Below are 15,225 nucleotides of genomic sequence, written 5' to 3'. Positions count from 1 at the left end.
GTGAAGCATGAAACTATAAACTCATTTTCCTGTCTCCAACCCCTCCAACCCGCATTTAAAGTGGAGGGCAGGCCACCTTGAGCTTGGCTGATACTGTTTCCTCATTCTGTAACTTGGCTCAGTTCCTCTGCTTCATGTCCCATCGGTTTGTCTCTCTATCATACATAATTTTCTTGTTTGGACATGTTGAAAGTGTTGCTCTGCTCTAAATCAGTCCAAATACAGGCATACCAACAAAGATAGACACTCACCTTGCTTGCAAACAGGCCTAATTCTCATTCTGTCATTATCTGTGTATTTGTCACTTTCATTAAATCGACTGAGTCCTAAAATAACTCTTGCAGCTCAGAGGATTGTCCTAAGGCCATTACATTACTACTGAGCCAGCAGGGAACTCTGAAGGTTTTGGAGAGGTGGAGCACAACACTTACAGATGATAATCGCATGGATTATGACTAATATTCTATAGCCAAGTAAACAGTACATTGATAAAAGCTCCCATTGCATTTATAAGAATAGTACATTGATGTTACACAAGACATACACATTTTTGTGTACTTTTTTATAGTTTAACACTAGGAAACATTAAGTGTCAGGTATAACAAGATTAAGGTAATCCAGCATAACAGTAGGCCTAATAAGAATAAGACTATTTATGTTTACACAGCAAGTTTGTGTCCATTGTCTTAAAAATAAATTCTCAAATTTATCATATTCTCATTGCATCATGATATTCCTTTTGTCTTACCATTTTATTGATATCTTTGCAAATACTGGCTCATTAAATATAATCTCTGATGTTATTTATTTTCTGAACTAACAGAACTGTTTTACATGGACAAAGGTTTAGATCATGTTGTGTGTTTATTATTTAAATTCTCTCCCTATCTGGATGAGCTGCATGCCAACCTTTCCCGTCAGATTTGTTCTATTTCTGCTACCACGCTGCAGTTCATCTTTTCAAATAAAGAAGTAAACCAAACTGAGCTGATGAGTGTTTACTGTCGGAAGGGTGGGCTTTCAGGAGACTATTTAACAGTCATGTGTGTGAAACTGGAGCCCTTTCAGGCTTTATAAGAGATTTGTGGGATTTTTGGAACAGTGCTGATTCTGGTTTCCATCAGGGAATCAAATGGAAAAATATTTTTGAAGTTTATAATTTCACATGAAGCAACTTTGTTGTGATGAATCTATAGATAAACTATTAAAGCCTTGAGATGTGGAGTTGCTGGTTAAATGAAGCTGCTTTGAAGAAACATTGATGGATTATAAAACAACAGACATGTAAAAGCTCCTCCACTCATCCCAGTGAGGACCTAGATACTGATATGCAAAATAATCCTTATGGAGATACGTTTGCATTATTGGAAGCCCTCTGTTAGTTATTTTGAGTAGTTATGGTCTTTTCATGTATCATTTTGATCATTTAGCAAATATTTTATCACTGTCTGGTTGATTTTTCTCCCTCAACTTTTGCTTGTTTGTGAATGCTAAATGCACCATTTGAAAATAAATTTTGTCTCTTTTAAAAGAGATTTTTATAAAAAAGAATATAGATTAAATTGAATTAAATCAAATTAGATTATTAAACACAAACCACATACTGATTCCACCCCCCCCAAAAAAAAGTATTTCTGCATCTTTGTCCACAAGTTTTCTGAAAATTTCATATAATCATTTGAACTAATCCCAGTAAGCTTTGACATTTAGCCCTGTGACAAACCGAACTGTGTCTTCTTCCCTTTTATATGAAGCAGTGAATGTTTTAACCGCAGGTTGAAAAGAAACGATTCTATCAGACGGTAAAAAGTATTCATTTCCACCTTGAGCCTCTTTTGTAAAAACAACTATTTTAACATCCATTCACACACTCCTGAGTTAGAAAAACTTAAGATCTAAAACACCTCTGCCAGCTCTGTGTTCAGTCTTTTACTTGGTGAGCAAGAGAGAGACAGAGAGAGAGAGATGAGAGGGAGAGTCCCTCGTATAAGGACTACCTCCCCCATCCCTCAGTGTCCATGACATCTGCATCCAGCCTTAAATTTCACCACTTGTTGGGCATTCAACTCTTTCAGTTTTAGCTATTTTAAGCATTTTATCAAATGTTGTAATACTGTCTCAGTCTGTGTGGAACAATGACATCCATCAGATTAAATGCTAGGAAGGGAATAGAAGTCCTATTTTCTGGTTCAATGACACTTGTTGAGTTTATGACAAATAGTTCTCCATAGATCTACTGACACTTTATATGTGAAAACATGTTTTCAGATGATTACCCAAAACAGTCATAATGATCTGTTTTTTATACAACTGTATCCACCTAACAGTGTTGTTGATGATTTCATAACGGTTAACACAGTATAGCTTTTATACCTGTCAAATCTAAGATGTTGTATCTGATACAATCACATGCAACACTTTTGATATTAAATGTTTTTTCCCAAATTTTGAAAAGATGCAAAGTAAAAGTTAATCTGGACAGCATATATAAACCTGCAATGAAAATTCCCAGAGTCTGCAGCACTACAAGTAATCGAGAAGCACCACCAAGCAAGCAACACCAAAAAAGCAAGGAGCTCCACAAAAATGCGGCAGCAAGTGAGTAGAGAAGTGAAAATAAGATTTGGGGTATAAAATAATCTCTAAAACTTTGCAAATCTTACACAGAACCATAAAACTCATAATATAAGAATATTGCACCATAGCAAACCTTTTTTAGGGGGGCATCAACCAAAACTCACAGACGGGGCTTAAGTGGAAGTCATATTTACTGGTCAGAAGTGAAGAAAAGATGGATGGTGGAAATCTGTTTCAGTCATCCAGACATTTGAGACTGAGGAAATCCACCTTCCAGAAAGACAATGAGTGTTTTGCACTGAATAATGAGCGAAAATTCCAGTACCCAGAAATGTTAATGTCTCACCTTTTGTTTTATTTGTGTTCTTTTTCCTGACATATGTTTTTTTAATTCAAGTAATCAGGTTTTGTTCATAAACTCTGTGCAAAAAACATTCAAATTACAGATTGTAACAAAAAAAAAAAAAAAAAAAAAAAAATATATATATATATATATATATATATATATATATATATATAAATAAATAATTTCTTTATTAAGGCCTGTATGCATATTTTGCTTTGAATATCAATTTAATGCACAATCTCCAAAACCCTGGAATGGTTTGTACACTTAAAATAACACCAGTGATTTAAAACTGAGCTGACACTAATTAAACCCCCAATTTAACAAAACTAAAAAAAAAAGAGAAATGTTTAAATAATAATCTGAATTAAGTCTTTCTGAGGCAAAAACTTACAAAAAAGGGGAAATTAAATACCCATAGATGGCAGTCGATGTACAGTCATTAAAAGATGAGCTCATGCAACAGAGTAATAAATATGTGATAAATATATGACTCTGTGTAAAATATTTTGTTAAAAAACTTACTGGAAACTTGCCTGAAAATTTAGAATGTCCATATTTTAACAATAACAATAGAAGACATTTATTATACTGTCTTTATCATAACTGAGTTAAATGTATATTTCAAATATGTTGCAACTCATTGCATTGTTATTGTTTTTTTCCTTTTTAAATCTTACCAGCAGTCCAAACTTTATTCTTACAGAATGTGTTTTTGTGATTTAATATAACAAATTTGACAATAAAAAAATAATAACAATAACAAATAATAATTTGACCTCCTCAAATTAATTATTATATACTATATTGAATTTCCCTTTGTGGATTAATAAAGTATTTTTCATTTCATCATTTTTCATTTCATAAGAAATTTAATGCATATGCCCACCCTTTTAAATAGGTATCAATCATCCCATTGCTACAACAAAGCAACTTTGGAAAGGCTGTTAAGATATTTTAGAAACAGAGTGAGGTCTATTTCTGCAGCTGAGCCACCAACAGTGGCCCCTTCAGGCAAAGAGAGAAAGTGGATGCATTAAGATTTCAACTGAGTAACCCTCAAAAACCTAACGCAAGCTGACCCGCTCTCTTATTTCAGACAAAAGCCTCTGTTGCTGTAGTCTTTGTATTATGTCCACTAAAATCCCAACTCTGCCCCCAGCACACTCTCACCTATCCACCATCTCTTCCTTTAAAAAAAAAAAAAAAAAAAAAAAAAATCATTATTTTCCTATTTTTACTCTGCTTCTCCTCACCACTGTGACTCTGCCCTGAAGCTGGGCCCCAGCTTCTGTCCAGCTCAACTGGAACGAGGATGAGAGCTGACTCACATATTCATTAACTCACATGGCTGCACTCTGTTCCACAAATAAAACACTTATATGGATGCAAGACATGCACACACAGACGCAGGCATAGATGCAGCAACCACACACGTAATACATCTACTTGCTTCAGCACACATGTCAGGATTCATATGTCAGATTAGGGGCTGATGGTGTTGTATGCTGCTGCCCTGTTTTAGAGAGTATGTTCTAATAAAATATTGCCTTGTCATTGCCTTAAAGGAACAGCAATCAGCCTCAAACACCCAAAAAAACATGGCCATGTTGTCACCAGAGACAGTCACACTGGCCCCAAGCAGTGACAGCAGATAACTGCAATCCCTGCTATAAAAAGATCAGCTGACACAGTCAACCCGGGCCTATAGATAAACATAGACACTTCAGCACTTCACATCCACCCAGTCCAAGTGCATTCTATGAACCATGACACTACTCTGATCCAGGGAATGCTCTGAAGAATCAATAATAATTTCGGCATCCTTTGACCTTTTCTTTTATACATACACAAGATGAAGTGTTGGAACATGGTGGAACAAGAGCTGGAAAGCTTGGTTAGAATTAGAAAATCACAGACATAAAAGTACAATTTGTTCTAATAATTTAAAATAAACAGCTTAAAGAAATGGAGCAGAATTGTCCCACAAACCATTTGCCAAAATGTGCTGCCACCTACAGGCCACTGTTGGCAACTCGTGCACATCTAAAGTCAATACAACAGCACCGTACTAATATAGTGGACTTTTGGACCATTTATATTTCAAATAAAACACATATGCAAAATAGAAAAGTATATATTTTTTATTATTAAAAAAAGTACCATTGTCTCTTTTAGATGTGATGAGCTCATAAAATATCACAATAAAGAAATCCCAACAGTAAAAAGATATAGCATGAAAACCCTGAGAAATGCACAATAACTGTGTCATGTTTGGAATTTTTGTCTTTAATTTTAACTTTATATATACAAGTTTATCTCGCTGACCTATAGAGCCTCCTTTTCAAAAGTTTCAAGTGGTGTTCTAGTCAGGAAAATGTCTGATTTGACATAAGCAGCTTGTTTATCTCATGTTACCATCTCCTTTTTTACAGACAACTTTGCCTTTTTCTGACATTCTGACCTGGTCTTTGTGTTTGTCCCACTTCCATCAAGTTCTCTCTTTATGTTTGTTTTCCTGCATTGTTCCTTTTCCTCTTCTTCTTTCTTTGGCTGCTTCAGATGTGTCGATTCTTTGAGGCTCTGAAACTTCTTGAGGTCGGCACAGAACAACACCTAAAACAGAAACATGCTCTTACAAAAGTGAACCAACTAGAGACACAGACTTGACAACAACACTTACTGAATGTGCCCATCCAGCATATGGTCCCCACAGCTCTCGAAAAAAATCACCTGAGTAGAAACATTCAAGTTAATAGGTGAAAAGGACCAGGTCGACTGATATAATGTAAATACTTACTGATCTCTTTGTGCAGCTTGTCTGTGAGTGTCTTTTGTCCATTTTTAGCGGCATACTTATAGTCTCGTTTAGCAATCTGCCACACGTGTGTGTCTATGGGTACGGCCTCTGACTTGTCCAGAGACATAAGGCATACGCAGTCTGCCACCTACAAGATGACACAAAGCCCTGATTATCATTGAACTGTTAATAGTCATAAATTGTGAATGATTAGCAGCTTTTTTTTTTTTTTTGGCTGTACCTTGGTGCCAACGCCAGGCAGAGTCCGAAGAGCATCACGGGCCTCTAGATATGGAACTTTGCGTAAACCTTCTAGCCACTGGAGCCCATGGGTATCCAAAATCTGCCTTGCACTCTGCTGAAGGAATCTCGCCCTGTATCCAAAGCCGAGGTCCCTGAGACATCCCTCTACACTGCTGTCTGCCAAGTACAATAGAAGACACAACACAAAAACAGGTGATAAAGAAAATGTACAATTTAAAAAGAAAAACCCAAGTCACCCCAAGTTTCCTTTCTGTTTTCAGTGATGTATGAATAAAAAACAAGGCAAAGTACATACTTATAAAACTTGAGAGACTCTGTGAACTTGGCATAAGCAATTGGATTATCAATTGGAATGCCCTGGCAAAAGTTTAAAGCACCTGCAAGCGTAGATATGGTAGGAAAATCGTAGTAAGAGGTATGATCCAGCTGGCAGAGTGGAGTGCCCAAAGCCTGACACAATCTCTCCACCATGCCCTGAATACGGGAGATGTGGTTGTTGGAGGTGCAGATGAAAGAGAACAGGCATTCAGTTGGGTCCTGTCGCAGCATCCGCACACCTGGAGAAAGACCCAACAAAATATTATACACACAATATATATTTTTTGGGGGGCTGTATCTTTATTTGGAGTAATAAGCCACATAATGAAAAAGTGAACATTTACCAGTGAAGATATCTGCAATCTTCTTGAAGTGGCAATCAGCTGATCCCCATTCCTTGTATAGATCCTGCAGCTTCACATGCAGCTGGAAATAGTCTCTTAGCATTTCCATTTCCACATCATCGTGTTTAGCATTAATAGGTGATGGCTCTCCTTCTTCCTGAATCAGAGCACCTTCACATTTCTTCTGAGTCCAATTTTCCTCCTGGAGAGAAACACCAACTTTCTTTTTGTCATCTCTCTCCTTGTTTGTATAGACGTGGTACCAAAGTGTGTCATCTGTTTGAGTCAGAGTCCACACTCTTCCTCCCATTACTCCAGTCCAGTGGCCTTCTGCGGTTTCTCTCCAGCTGAGGGTGAGATGTGTGTTAATGCATATGTATAAAAGGGGAAAAACAAATGTTGCAATGAATGCTACAAGAAGGCACATGAGCCTTGTTTCCCAACTTACCGAAACGACTGTCCACATGCAAGAGTAAGATCCAGACGTAGCTCTGACTTTACACAAGACATGGATCTCCACATTTTTGCACCTGATGACAGCACTGCGTGTTTGGCCATGCTTACTATGTTTAAATTATAGATGAAAACTGTCCTTTTCTTTCCTTCGCCTGTTTAAACGTTAGGGCTTCATATACTCATTGTACTAAATACAATCCTATGGGACAGTACAAAAATAAATAAAAAAAAAAACTGACAAGAAAAATAAAACAAAAACAAAATTTTATTTTTTTTAATTAATTTTTTTTTTTTTTACAGTGATTTAGCTGCCACACGCATCGTCATTAACAAAATGTGAAAAATATATTTCACGGAGTTAAGGTTACGTCAGCGGACAACAAAAACCTTGCACGGTGTTGGAAAATTGCAAGAATTTTAAGAATAACGTTTAATAAAAGCCCAAATATTAGTTAGTAGTAAATAAACATTTTATACAACATGAAAACATAATTATGTTTTTTTTTTTTTACAACAAATTTATGACCAGGAACGAATGACATGTCAATCTGATGCAACATTACCCAGATTTCTGTAGCCCCTCCCTCGCTGATGTCAACAAACTTGTGGTTGGTTTTCTTCTTCATAGTAGGCGGAAATCTGGGAAAAAGTCATTTGCAATTGGTCAATGTTTTTCCATCCACAGAGCTCTATTGGCTAATATAATTTGTAACACTTTTCCCCCTTGTATTGTACAGGAAGTTGCTTCTTCTTTCCCTGAGAAGGCGAGTGGTGTGCGGCGGCAGTGTGTCTGTGTGGTTCCGATTTCACAAGCGGAGAAATGGCGGATACTTTGACACTTTTCACTTCAATTGGGCTTAGTGAGCAGAAAGCGAAAGAAACGCTGAAAAATGAAGTGTTGACTTCTGTCCTGAAGGACGCTGTTGTTCAGGTATTGTCCGCGAAATGTGGCTGTCATACTGTAAATATCTCACACGGATCCACTCTTTATTACTTTTCAATTTGAAAGGTACTGTAGTTATTTAATATTAAAGCTAACTTCTTTCGCTTTCATAACTTAGATCCACGCTTAGGTTAGTTTTGTTGCTTATGTTTAGACTGCCATTGCTTTTCCTTGTTTTTCTGCACTGTAACACAGAATATAGCACATATTCTTTAAAGGAGAAAGCAAAACTTTTCCCTTGTTGGCGTCCACAGGCCCAGCGTGTCCATGGGGCATCAGGAGTGGACAAGGCAATGGGTACATTGCTGTATAGTATGGCATCTCGCCTTAAGGACACCAAGCGTCTGGCATTTCTCGCTGACAATATAGCTCAACGCAAAATCTGCACAGAACTGCAGCTGGCAGGTAATTGCCAACATGTTTTTACATGCATAATCTTGACTGAATAAACACCAAAACTCATAGCCGAACTTGCAGAACTTAGTATAAACACAGCGGGTGTGTCATTGAAATAAACCAAGTGAGCACCAGACATGTGTTTTGATGAATCAGAGCCGAATTATTTGATTTGCCTCCTTAGTTCTGATATTTTGTTCAAATTCTTTTCACAGCTGCTTTGGATTTTGTGAAGAATCACCCTCATGACCCTTTAAACCAAAATGAGTTTGATGATGCATGTGGTGTAGGGGTTGTCGTAACACCGGAGCAGATTGAGGAGGCTGTAAGTCGATGATCATCAGCTGATGAAAAGCATTTTCTTATTACAAACTTCAACCCCATTGTGGTGCGTATAGTGACAGTGGAATGTTTTGCAGGTTGAGTCTGTGATCAAAAAGCACAAGGAGCAGCTGTTGAAGGAGCGGTATCGCTTCAACATGGGAATCCTAATGGGTATCATTTCACTTGTTTAAGCGATTGTTATTGCAGCCATTAAAGCTGATTAGAGAAGCAGAGTTACTGACTTTTTATGTCTGTTGCAGGTGAAGCACGTTCTGCTCTTAAGTGGGCTGATGGAAAGGTGATCAAAAATGAGGTGGACATGCAGGTGGGTTTGATGAAAAGAACATTTGATAGTTGATATACATCTATTATGTTCAAATATTCACAGGTATAATTTGTCTTCCTGCATAATGTAATAAATTGTGCCTTTGATCTTCAAGGTTTTGCACCTTTTAGGACCCAAAACAGAGGCTGACCTGGAGAAGAAACCAAAGGTAGGGTGGAGCACAATGTTGAAAGGGATTTTTTTTAAAAAAACATTTCTGGAGGCAAAGTGTCTCAGTCACTCTTAAAATGATTTGAACTTCTAACAACTGTAGCTACACGATCTGACTAAAGTGCAGCTGTAACATTATTATCCTTTGTGCTATTTAGTGGGAAAATGGAGGTTCAGTTATATATTACTACCAGTCTGTTTACTTTTTCCACCATGTACCCTTAAGTTATAACTTTATTTAGAAATTATTATGATACAGAAATTTAAACTTATTATAACCGTGTGTTTGTCATTAGCTTTGTTATATTGTGTTTGTTTATTATGATTTAATTGAACACCTGATTCTGAGTAATTGTCTCAGTAATCCTGTTGATTTTAAAGGGCTTCACGAACCATTTCGTTTGACTGTATTTATTTGCCACACAGTCATCATGAGTGTTGATCATCTTGTTACACCTAAAAAAAACAAAACAGTGTGCATGTTTACCCAATGCTATAACCATTTCTTTTAATCACTGCATCCTGATATTTCTTCTTTCCATCACTTTGTAGGCACAAAAAGTAAAAGTTGCGGAGAATGATGTGAAGATTAGGAAAGAGGAAGTTACAATGAATGGTTTGTATAAGTGAAAGCAGACAAGCGTAACTTTTTTTTTTTTTTTTAAGAACATTTAAACAGGTTTTTTTTGTTGTTGTTGTTTAGGTGATGTTATGTCTGAGGAGGGTAAGTCTCTCATGGAGCAGCTTAGAGGAGAAGCACTGAAGTTTCATAAACCAGGTGAGCCAAACTAACACCTGAATGATCTGACTATTATCTTATTGCATTTAGAATTATTCATGTGTTCATTGACTGATGTTTTATATTGCCCTTGGTCACATAGGAGAGAATTACAAAACTGAGGGTTATGTGCTCACACCAAGCACAATGGACCTACTTAAAAAACACTTGGAGATCACTGGTGGACAGGTACCAGCTTTATAATTCTTATTTCAACAAAGGAAATGACAAAAGTAGGTCATTTTCACTGTAGTATCTAGCTGTTGTCTGTGTCTTAACTCCTTCAGATACGCACGCGTTTTCCTCCTGAGCCCAATGGTATCCTTCATATTGGACACGCCAAAGCCATCAACTTTAACTTCGGTTATGCAAAGGTACAAGCCATTTTGTTCTGTTTGATTATTGTGAAACTGTGTCTGACGCTGTTTTGCTTTGTATACAAATGACAACAAAGTATCAATAAGTTATAATAAACAGCATTACAGGATGGTGAAAAACAAAACAAAAACTTGGAGGGTAATGGATAACAAGATATATGAAGAAGGTAAATATGTGGCAGATGTTTTAGACACATGAATAAACAGATAGTAATAGTAAGTTTCTTATCTTAACAAATCCAATAAGTGTTGCAAGGTTTTGATTGACACCCCACAAGAGTCTAAAAGAGCCTTCAGGCATTCACAGGCATCTTTATACAGAAATATTTAGAGGGCTTGTAGAAATATATTTTTCTGTTTTCAAGCATCTGTGATGCAGTCTTTGTAACATTTAGATAGATTTTAGCTGTTTAGAGAAGAAAAGTAGTTTTACTTTCAAAACAAGACTAAAATCCAGGATTAAGTCCACGTATTTATTGAAAATTACTTGGTTTGCTTTGGATATGCCATGTTATTTGGAGTAGGAAGTGGTTATTTTTTTCTGGAATGCAGCTGTTTTCTCTAAACCTTTCCTCCTCCTGTAGGCAAACGGTGGAATTTGTTTCTTGAGGTATGATGACACAAATCCCGAGAAGGAGGAGGAGAAGTACTTCACTGCCATCAAGGATATGGTGGAGTGGCTGGGTGAGTAATAAGCCTGTTGAGGTATTATCAGTCACTCATCATTCATGAATAACTTTCTTACCAACACTATTATTTTAAACAGGCTATGAACCTTTTGCTGTCACACACGCATCAGACAACTTTGATAAGCTCTACGAACTTGCTGTGGAGCTCATCCGCAGGTGAGTGGAGGATGGGAAAAGCTGTGTATGTAGGCGCAGGAGTGTGACCAGAAGTTTGTTGATTCCCCTCCTTGTCTGCATTCAGGGGTCATGCGTATGTGTGCCATCAGAAGGGTGATGAGCTGAAGGGCCATAACGTTCCTCCATCACCGTGGAGAGACCGACCCGTTGAAGAGTCTCTAGTGTTGTTTGAGAGGATGAAGAAGGGCTTGTTTGCAGAAGGAGAGGCAACACTCAGGATGAAGATGGTCATGGAGGATGGGAAGATGGACCCTGTGGCATACCGAATCAAATATACGGCACATCATCGGACTGGAGATAAATGGTATGAAAACCAGAGCCACTGTACTTATTTTAACTTTGTGAGGTGTGAATTACTCACATCTTCTTCACTTATCTTCTTTCAGGTGCATTTATCCCACGTATGACTACACCCATTGTTTGTGTGACTCCATCGAAAACATCACACATTCACTGTGCACCAAAGAGTTTCAAGCCAGGTACACAAAAAATGCTTTGATCTTTGTATAAATTTGACTTTTTTGTTTTTGAGCTGCTGTAAGAGGTTCATGTTATTGATTTGCTCTGGTGATTGTCACTCAGGCGTTCATCATATTACTGGCTGTGTAATGCTCTGGATGTGTACTGCCCTGTTCAGTGGGAATATGGCCGCTTGAACCTCACCTACACTGTCGTGTCTAAGAGGAAAATCATCAAGCTGGTTGACACTAGTGTAGTCAGGTAAGCAACCTTTTCTTTTAGCTATATTTGACTAATTTCTTCATCAGCATGTTATTCATCTAAGTTATGGTACGGCTGCAAAGTATTTCTTCACAGTTCATTATGAAACTGACTTAAACATTTTTAAAAACACTGATCTCATATTATTTTGTATAAAAATAAGCAGGTTATATGTTGTAAATGAAGATTGACTGGCATTTGCCGTCACCATGTTTCTTGTTTCCTTGTCACTGTTTCAATAAATCTCATCTGCTTTTGAAAGGAACAGCTGAGTTATATCTGTCACACTTAACACACTCTTACAAATCTGATGCTTTCTGATTAATGTAAAAGCTACAGCAGAACTACAGCAGAACAAGTATATTTTTACAGCTGCATCCTCAAAATTTAAAAGACAAAGGATCGTATTGTTTAGGTTTGGATAAAGATTCAGTAAAAACTTGCAAAAAAGAATGGAGCAATTCAGGATGAACGCAATGTGTCAAGTTGATTCCTATTGGCAATAGCTTGCCTTATGCAGAGCTAAGGGGAAGTCCTGTCTGAGCTGTTTACTCTCAATACATTGCCCATTTTAACACCACAGAAGTTTTGCTCAACAAAAATAAACAGTGTCTCTTTTATGGTTTAATGAAGCTTTACAGGTTAAAAAAAATATGATGGGCAAAGATGGACTGGTGGGTTTTTCTGTAAGTTTATTGTGATGTAAGAATAGAGCATGTAACATTTGTGAATATAGAGTACCGTTAAATAACAAAAAACTAATCAAACAAACAAACAAAAAAAAATCTTACTTTAATAGCTGACAAAAGTGTAAGTATAAAAGTGTATTTCATTCCTGACAAGAAATCCCTCGATTTAAGTTTATTTAAATAGCACATTTCTACAGCAGCAGCTGCCCAAATTGCTGAACAATAAAACAACAAACAACACTCCATAATTTAAAATTAAACACTGCACATTCAAAAAAAAAAAAAAAACAGCCACTAGGAGCAGCTTCAGATCATATTACTTTGTGGTTTAAACTTTTAAACTTTGCTTTTATTTTACACAGATAGTTTTCTTTAAAATCAAGTTACCTTTTTTTTTGTATCTGTTTATTACAGAGACTGGGATGATCCCAGACTCTTCACGTTAACTGCCCTAAGGAGAAGAGGTTTCCCTCCAGAGGCCATCAATAACTTCTGTGCACGGGTAGGATGGCAGAAAGGTTGAAACAATGACCTGCTGGATACAACAGCACATACTTGCATATGGAAGCATGATGTTGTGATGTAACCATGATTTGCCTTTCTTACAGGTGGGAGTCACCGTTTCCCAGACGACAACAGAGCCCCACTTGCTGGAGTCCTGTGTGAGGGATGTTCTGAATGAAACTGCTCCACGAGTCATGGCTGTGCTGGAGCCACTCAAAGTCACCATAACTAACCTTCCTCAGAACGCAAAGGTTAGTATAGCAGACGATTCACGATCAAGTGTCTCCTGAGGAATTTATTTTTTAATTTTGTGTCGTCTACTTTATATTTAAGCTCTTTGTCTTTGTGTTTGTCTTTTGACTTTTCAGTCAGACGTAAGAGTACCAGACTTTCCGGCCAGTGAGTCCAAAGGCAGCCACACGGTTCCGTTTACACAGACAATCTTCATTGAACAGACTGATTTCAGACAGGTTAGAGAAAAAGATAGACAGAGTACACATGCAAGTTTTTGGGTCATTGCTGGACTTTGGACAGAATATTATCATTAACCTGTTGTGGTTTGCAGGTGATGGAGAAGGGCTACAAGCGTCTGACTCCAGAACAGCCTGTTGGCCTGAGACATGCTGGCTATGTCATTACTGTCCAGAAGGTCATTAAGGTAAGATGCTAAGTTTTACCTAGTACATTTTACAGATTTTGAAAGTAAAACTAGAAAAACAGTCTCCTGATACACATATGTCCTGAAATTCTTTGTACTTGTCAGGACTCTCAGGGTAAGGTGGTGGAACTGGAGGTGACCTGTTGCAGTTCGGAGACTGCAGAGAAACCAAAGGCCTTCATCCACTGGGTCAGCCAGCCGCTGGTGTGCGAAGTGCGTCTCTATGAAAGGCTGTAAGTTCAAACAACCACTGTCGGAGCTAACTTACTGTAAAACGGGGGTAAAAAAGGCTTAACTGAATGGTCTTCACATTTTGACAGATTCCTGCACAAACATCCAGAAGATCCATCGGAAGTACCAAATGGCTTTTTGAGTGACATCAATCCGGTGAGTACCTTTTGAACTTCCGTAGCAGAAAAGATGGGTTGTATCTGTGTAGTGACTGTATGGCTCTTATTTTTCTGTCATTTAGAATTCCCTGCTGGTGATCAGCAGTGCCTTAGTGGATATCTCAGTCAAGGGAGCAAATGTTTTTGACAAATTCCAGTTTGAGAGGGTTGGTTACTTCTCAGTGGACCCTGACAGCACAGCAGAGAAGGTACTGAAAGATTAAGCAACTTTAAAACTGTTTGATTAAAAACAAGCAACCATTTTATTTTTACTTGAATGGAGAAATGGTGCATTATACTCCTCTGTATTAAAGCATGCTGATAGTGAGCACTAACTGCACCTGTAATTTTTTCTTTCCCTGCAGATTGTCTTCAACAGGACAGTTACCCTCAAAGAGGACCCTGGGAAGATCTGATGAATGACTTAACATCAAGTGCACTTCTTGCTTCCTATGAGCCCTCAGATACATGTCTGAATTGTTTGCATCGATTCTTATGTAATCTCGGAAAGAATACAGACTTTTGTGACTGAGACCGATCAAATTAAACGCTGTAAACATTTAGAAATGGCACTTCTCTTTCATACAAATGTCCCACTGGTAATTTTTTTTCCTTTTTTTTTTTTTTTTTTTTAAAAATTGCACCAAAAGCTGCAATGACATTGTCCTTTTGAGCTGTCTTAGCTTTATCAGTTAGTCATAAAGTCCTCCTAATTTTTTTTGTATTTCTGTTTAAAATAATAACTTAAACTGTTCTTTTAAAATTTAAGCAGCTTGGATCACTTCAACAATAACCTTTTTCTATTAAATTTTATATGGACACGCGACTACTTTTACATCGAAGAGATGCTCTTAATTGCCATATTAAACTTCATTACAAAGGTGGTGGGCCACTGCCACACCCCCATTTTTTTAAGACTCAGATCAGTCCTATTAACAGAAACAATACAAAACAATAAATTATGCTACAAAAATAGAAAA

At 37.3% G+C, this 15,225-nt stretch overlaps 2 protein-coding genes across 2 annotated transcripts; one reads left to right on the top strand and one right to left on the bottom strand.

Annotated features, from left to right (window-relative positions):
• Positions 1 to 5,171: 5,171 nt before the first annotated feature.
• Positions 5,172 to 7,207, bottom strand: ogg1 (8-oxoguanine DNA glycosylase; the record flags this gene model as incomplete). Its single annotated transcript, XM_079238917.1, has 7 exons — positions 5,172 to 5,539; positions 5,607 to 5,656; positions 5,724 to 5,871; positions 5,965 to 6,143; positions 6,365 to 6,544; positions 6,650 to 6,996; positions 7,098 to 7,207. The coding sequence occupies 7 exons, from the start codon at positions 7,205 to 7,207 to the stop codon at positions 5,333 to 5,335; spliced, it is 1,221 nt and encodes a 406-aa protein (XP_079095043.1). The 3' UTR covers positions 5,172 to 5,332.
• A 560-nt stretch (positions 7,208 to 7,767) lies between these two features.
• On the top strand, positions 7,768 to 15,212 carry qars1 (glutaminyl-tRNA synthetase 1). The gene is made up of 23 exons (XM_079238911.1): positions 7,768 to 8,036; positions 8,303 to 8,453; positions 8,660 to 8,769; positions 8,864 to 8,939; positions 9,029 to 9,093; positions 9,209 to 9,262; positions 9,817 to 9,880; positions 9,968 to 10,042; positions 10,146 to 10,231; positions 10,330 to 10,416; positions 11,004 to 11,103; positions 11,186 to 11,264; positions 11,350 to 11,589; positions 11,672 to 11,764; positions 11,868 to 12,005; positions 13,109 to 13,196; positions 13,303 to 13,449; positions 13,567 to 13,668; positions 13,764 to 13,856; positions 13,962 to 14,089; positions 14,177 to 14,243; positions 14,329 to 14,454; positions 14,611 to 15,212. The coding sequence occupies exons 1-23, from the start codon at positions 7,926 to 7,928 to the stop codon at positions 14,659 to 14,661; spliced, it is 2,331 nt and encodes a 776-aa protein (XP_079095037.1). The 5' UTR covers positions 7,768 to 7,925; the 3' UTR covers positions 14,662 to 15,212.
• The last annotated feature ends 13 nt before the right edge of the window (positions 15,213 to 15,225 follow it).

This window comes from Telmatherina bonti (assembly GCF_933228915.1).
Source record: "Telmatherina bonti genome assembly, chromosome: 4".
Classification (NCBI taxonomy): domain Eukaryota; kingdom Metazoa; phylum Chordata; class Actinopteri; order Atheriniformes; family Telmatherinidae; genus Telmatherina; species Telmatherina bonti.
Note: the sequence above shows the minus strand (reverse complement) of the source record. Positions and strands in the feature narration are given on the sequence as shown.

Bases quoted from the DNA above. Each gene is read 5' to 3' on its own strand.
- qars1 (XM_079238911.1), top strand. From the start codon at position 7,926: ATGGCGGATACTTTGACACTTTTCACTTCAATTGGGCTTAGTGAGCAG. The intron at 9,881-9,967 runs GTTTGTATAAGT...GTTGTTGTTTAG, and splicing joins AGAGGAAGTTACAATGAATG to GTGATGTTATGTCTGAGGAG. The intron at 13,450-13,566 runs GTTAGTATAGCA...TTGACTTTTCAG, and splicing joins ACCTTCCTCAGAACGCAAAG to TCAGACGTAAGAGTACCAGA.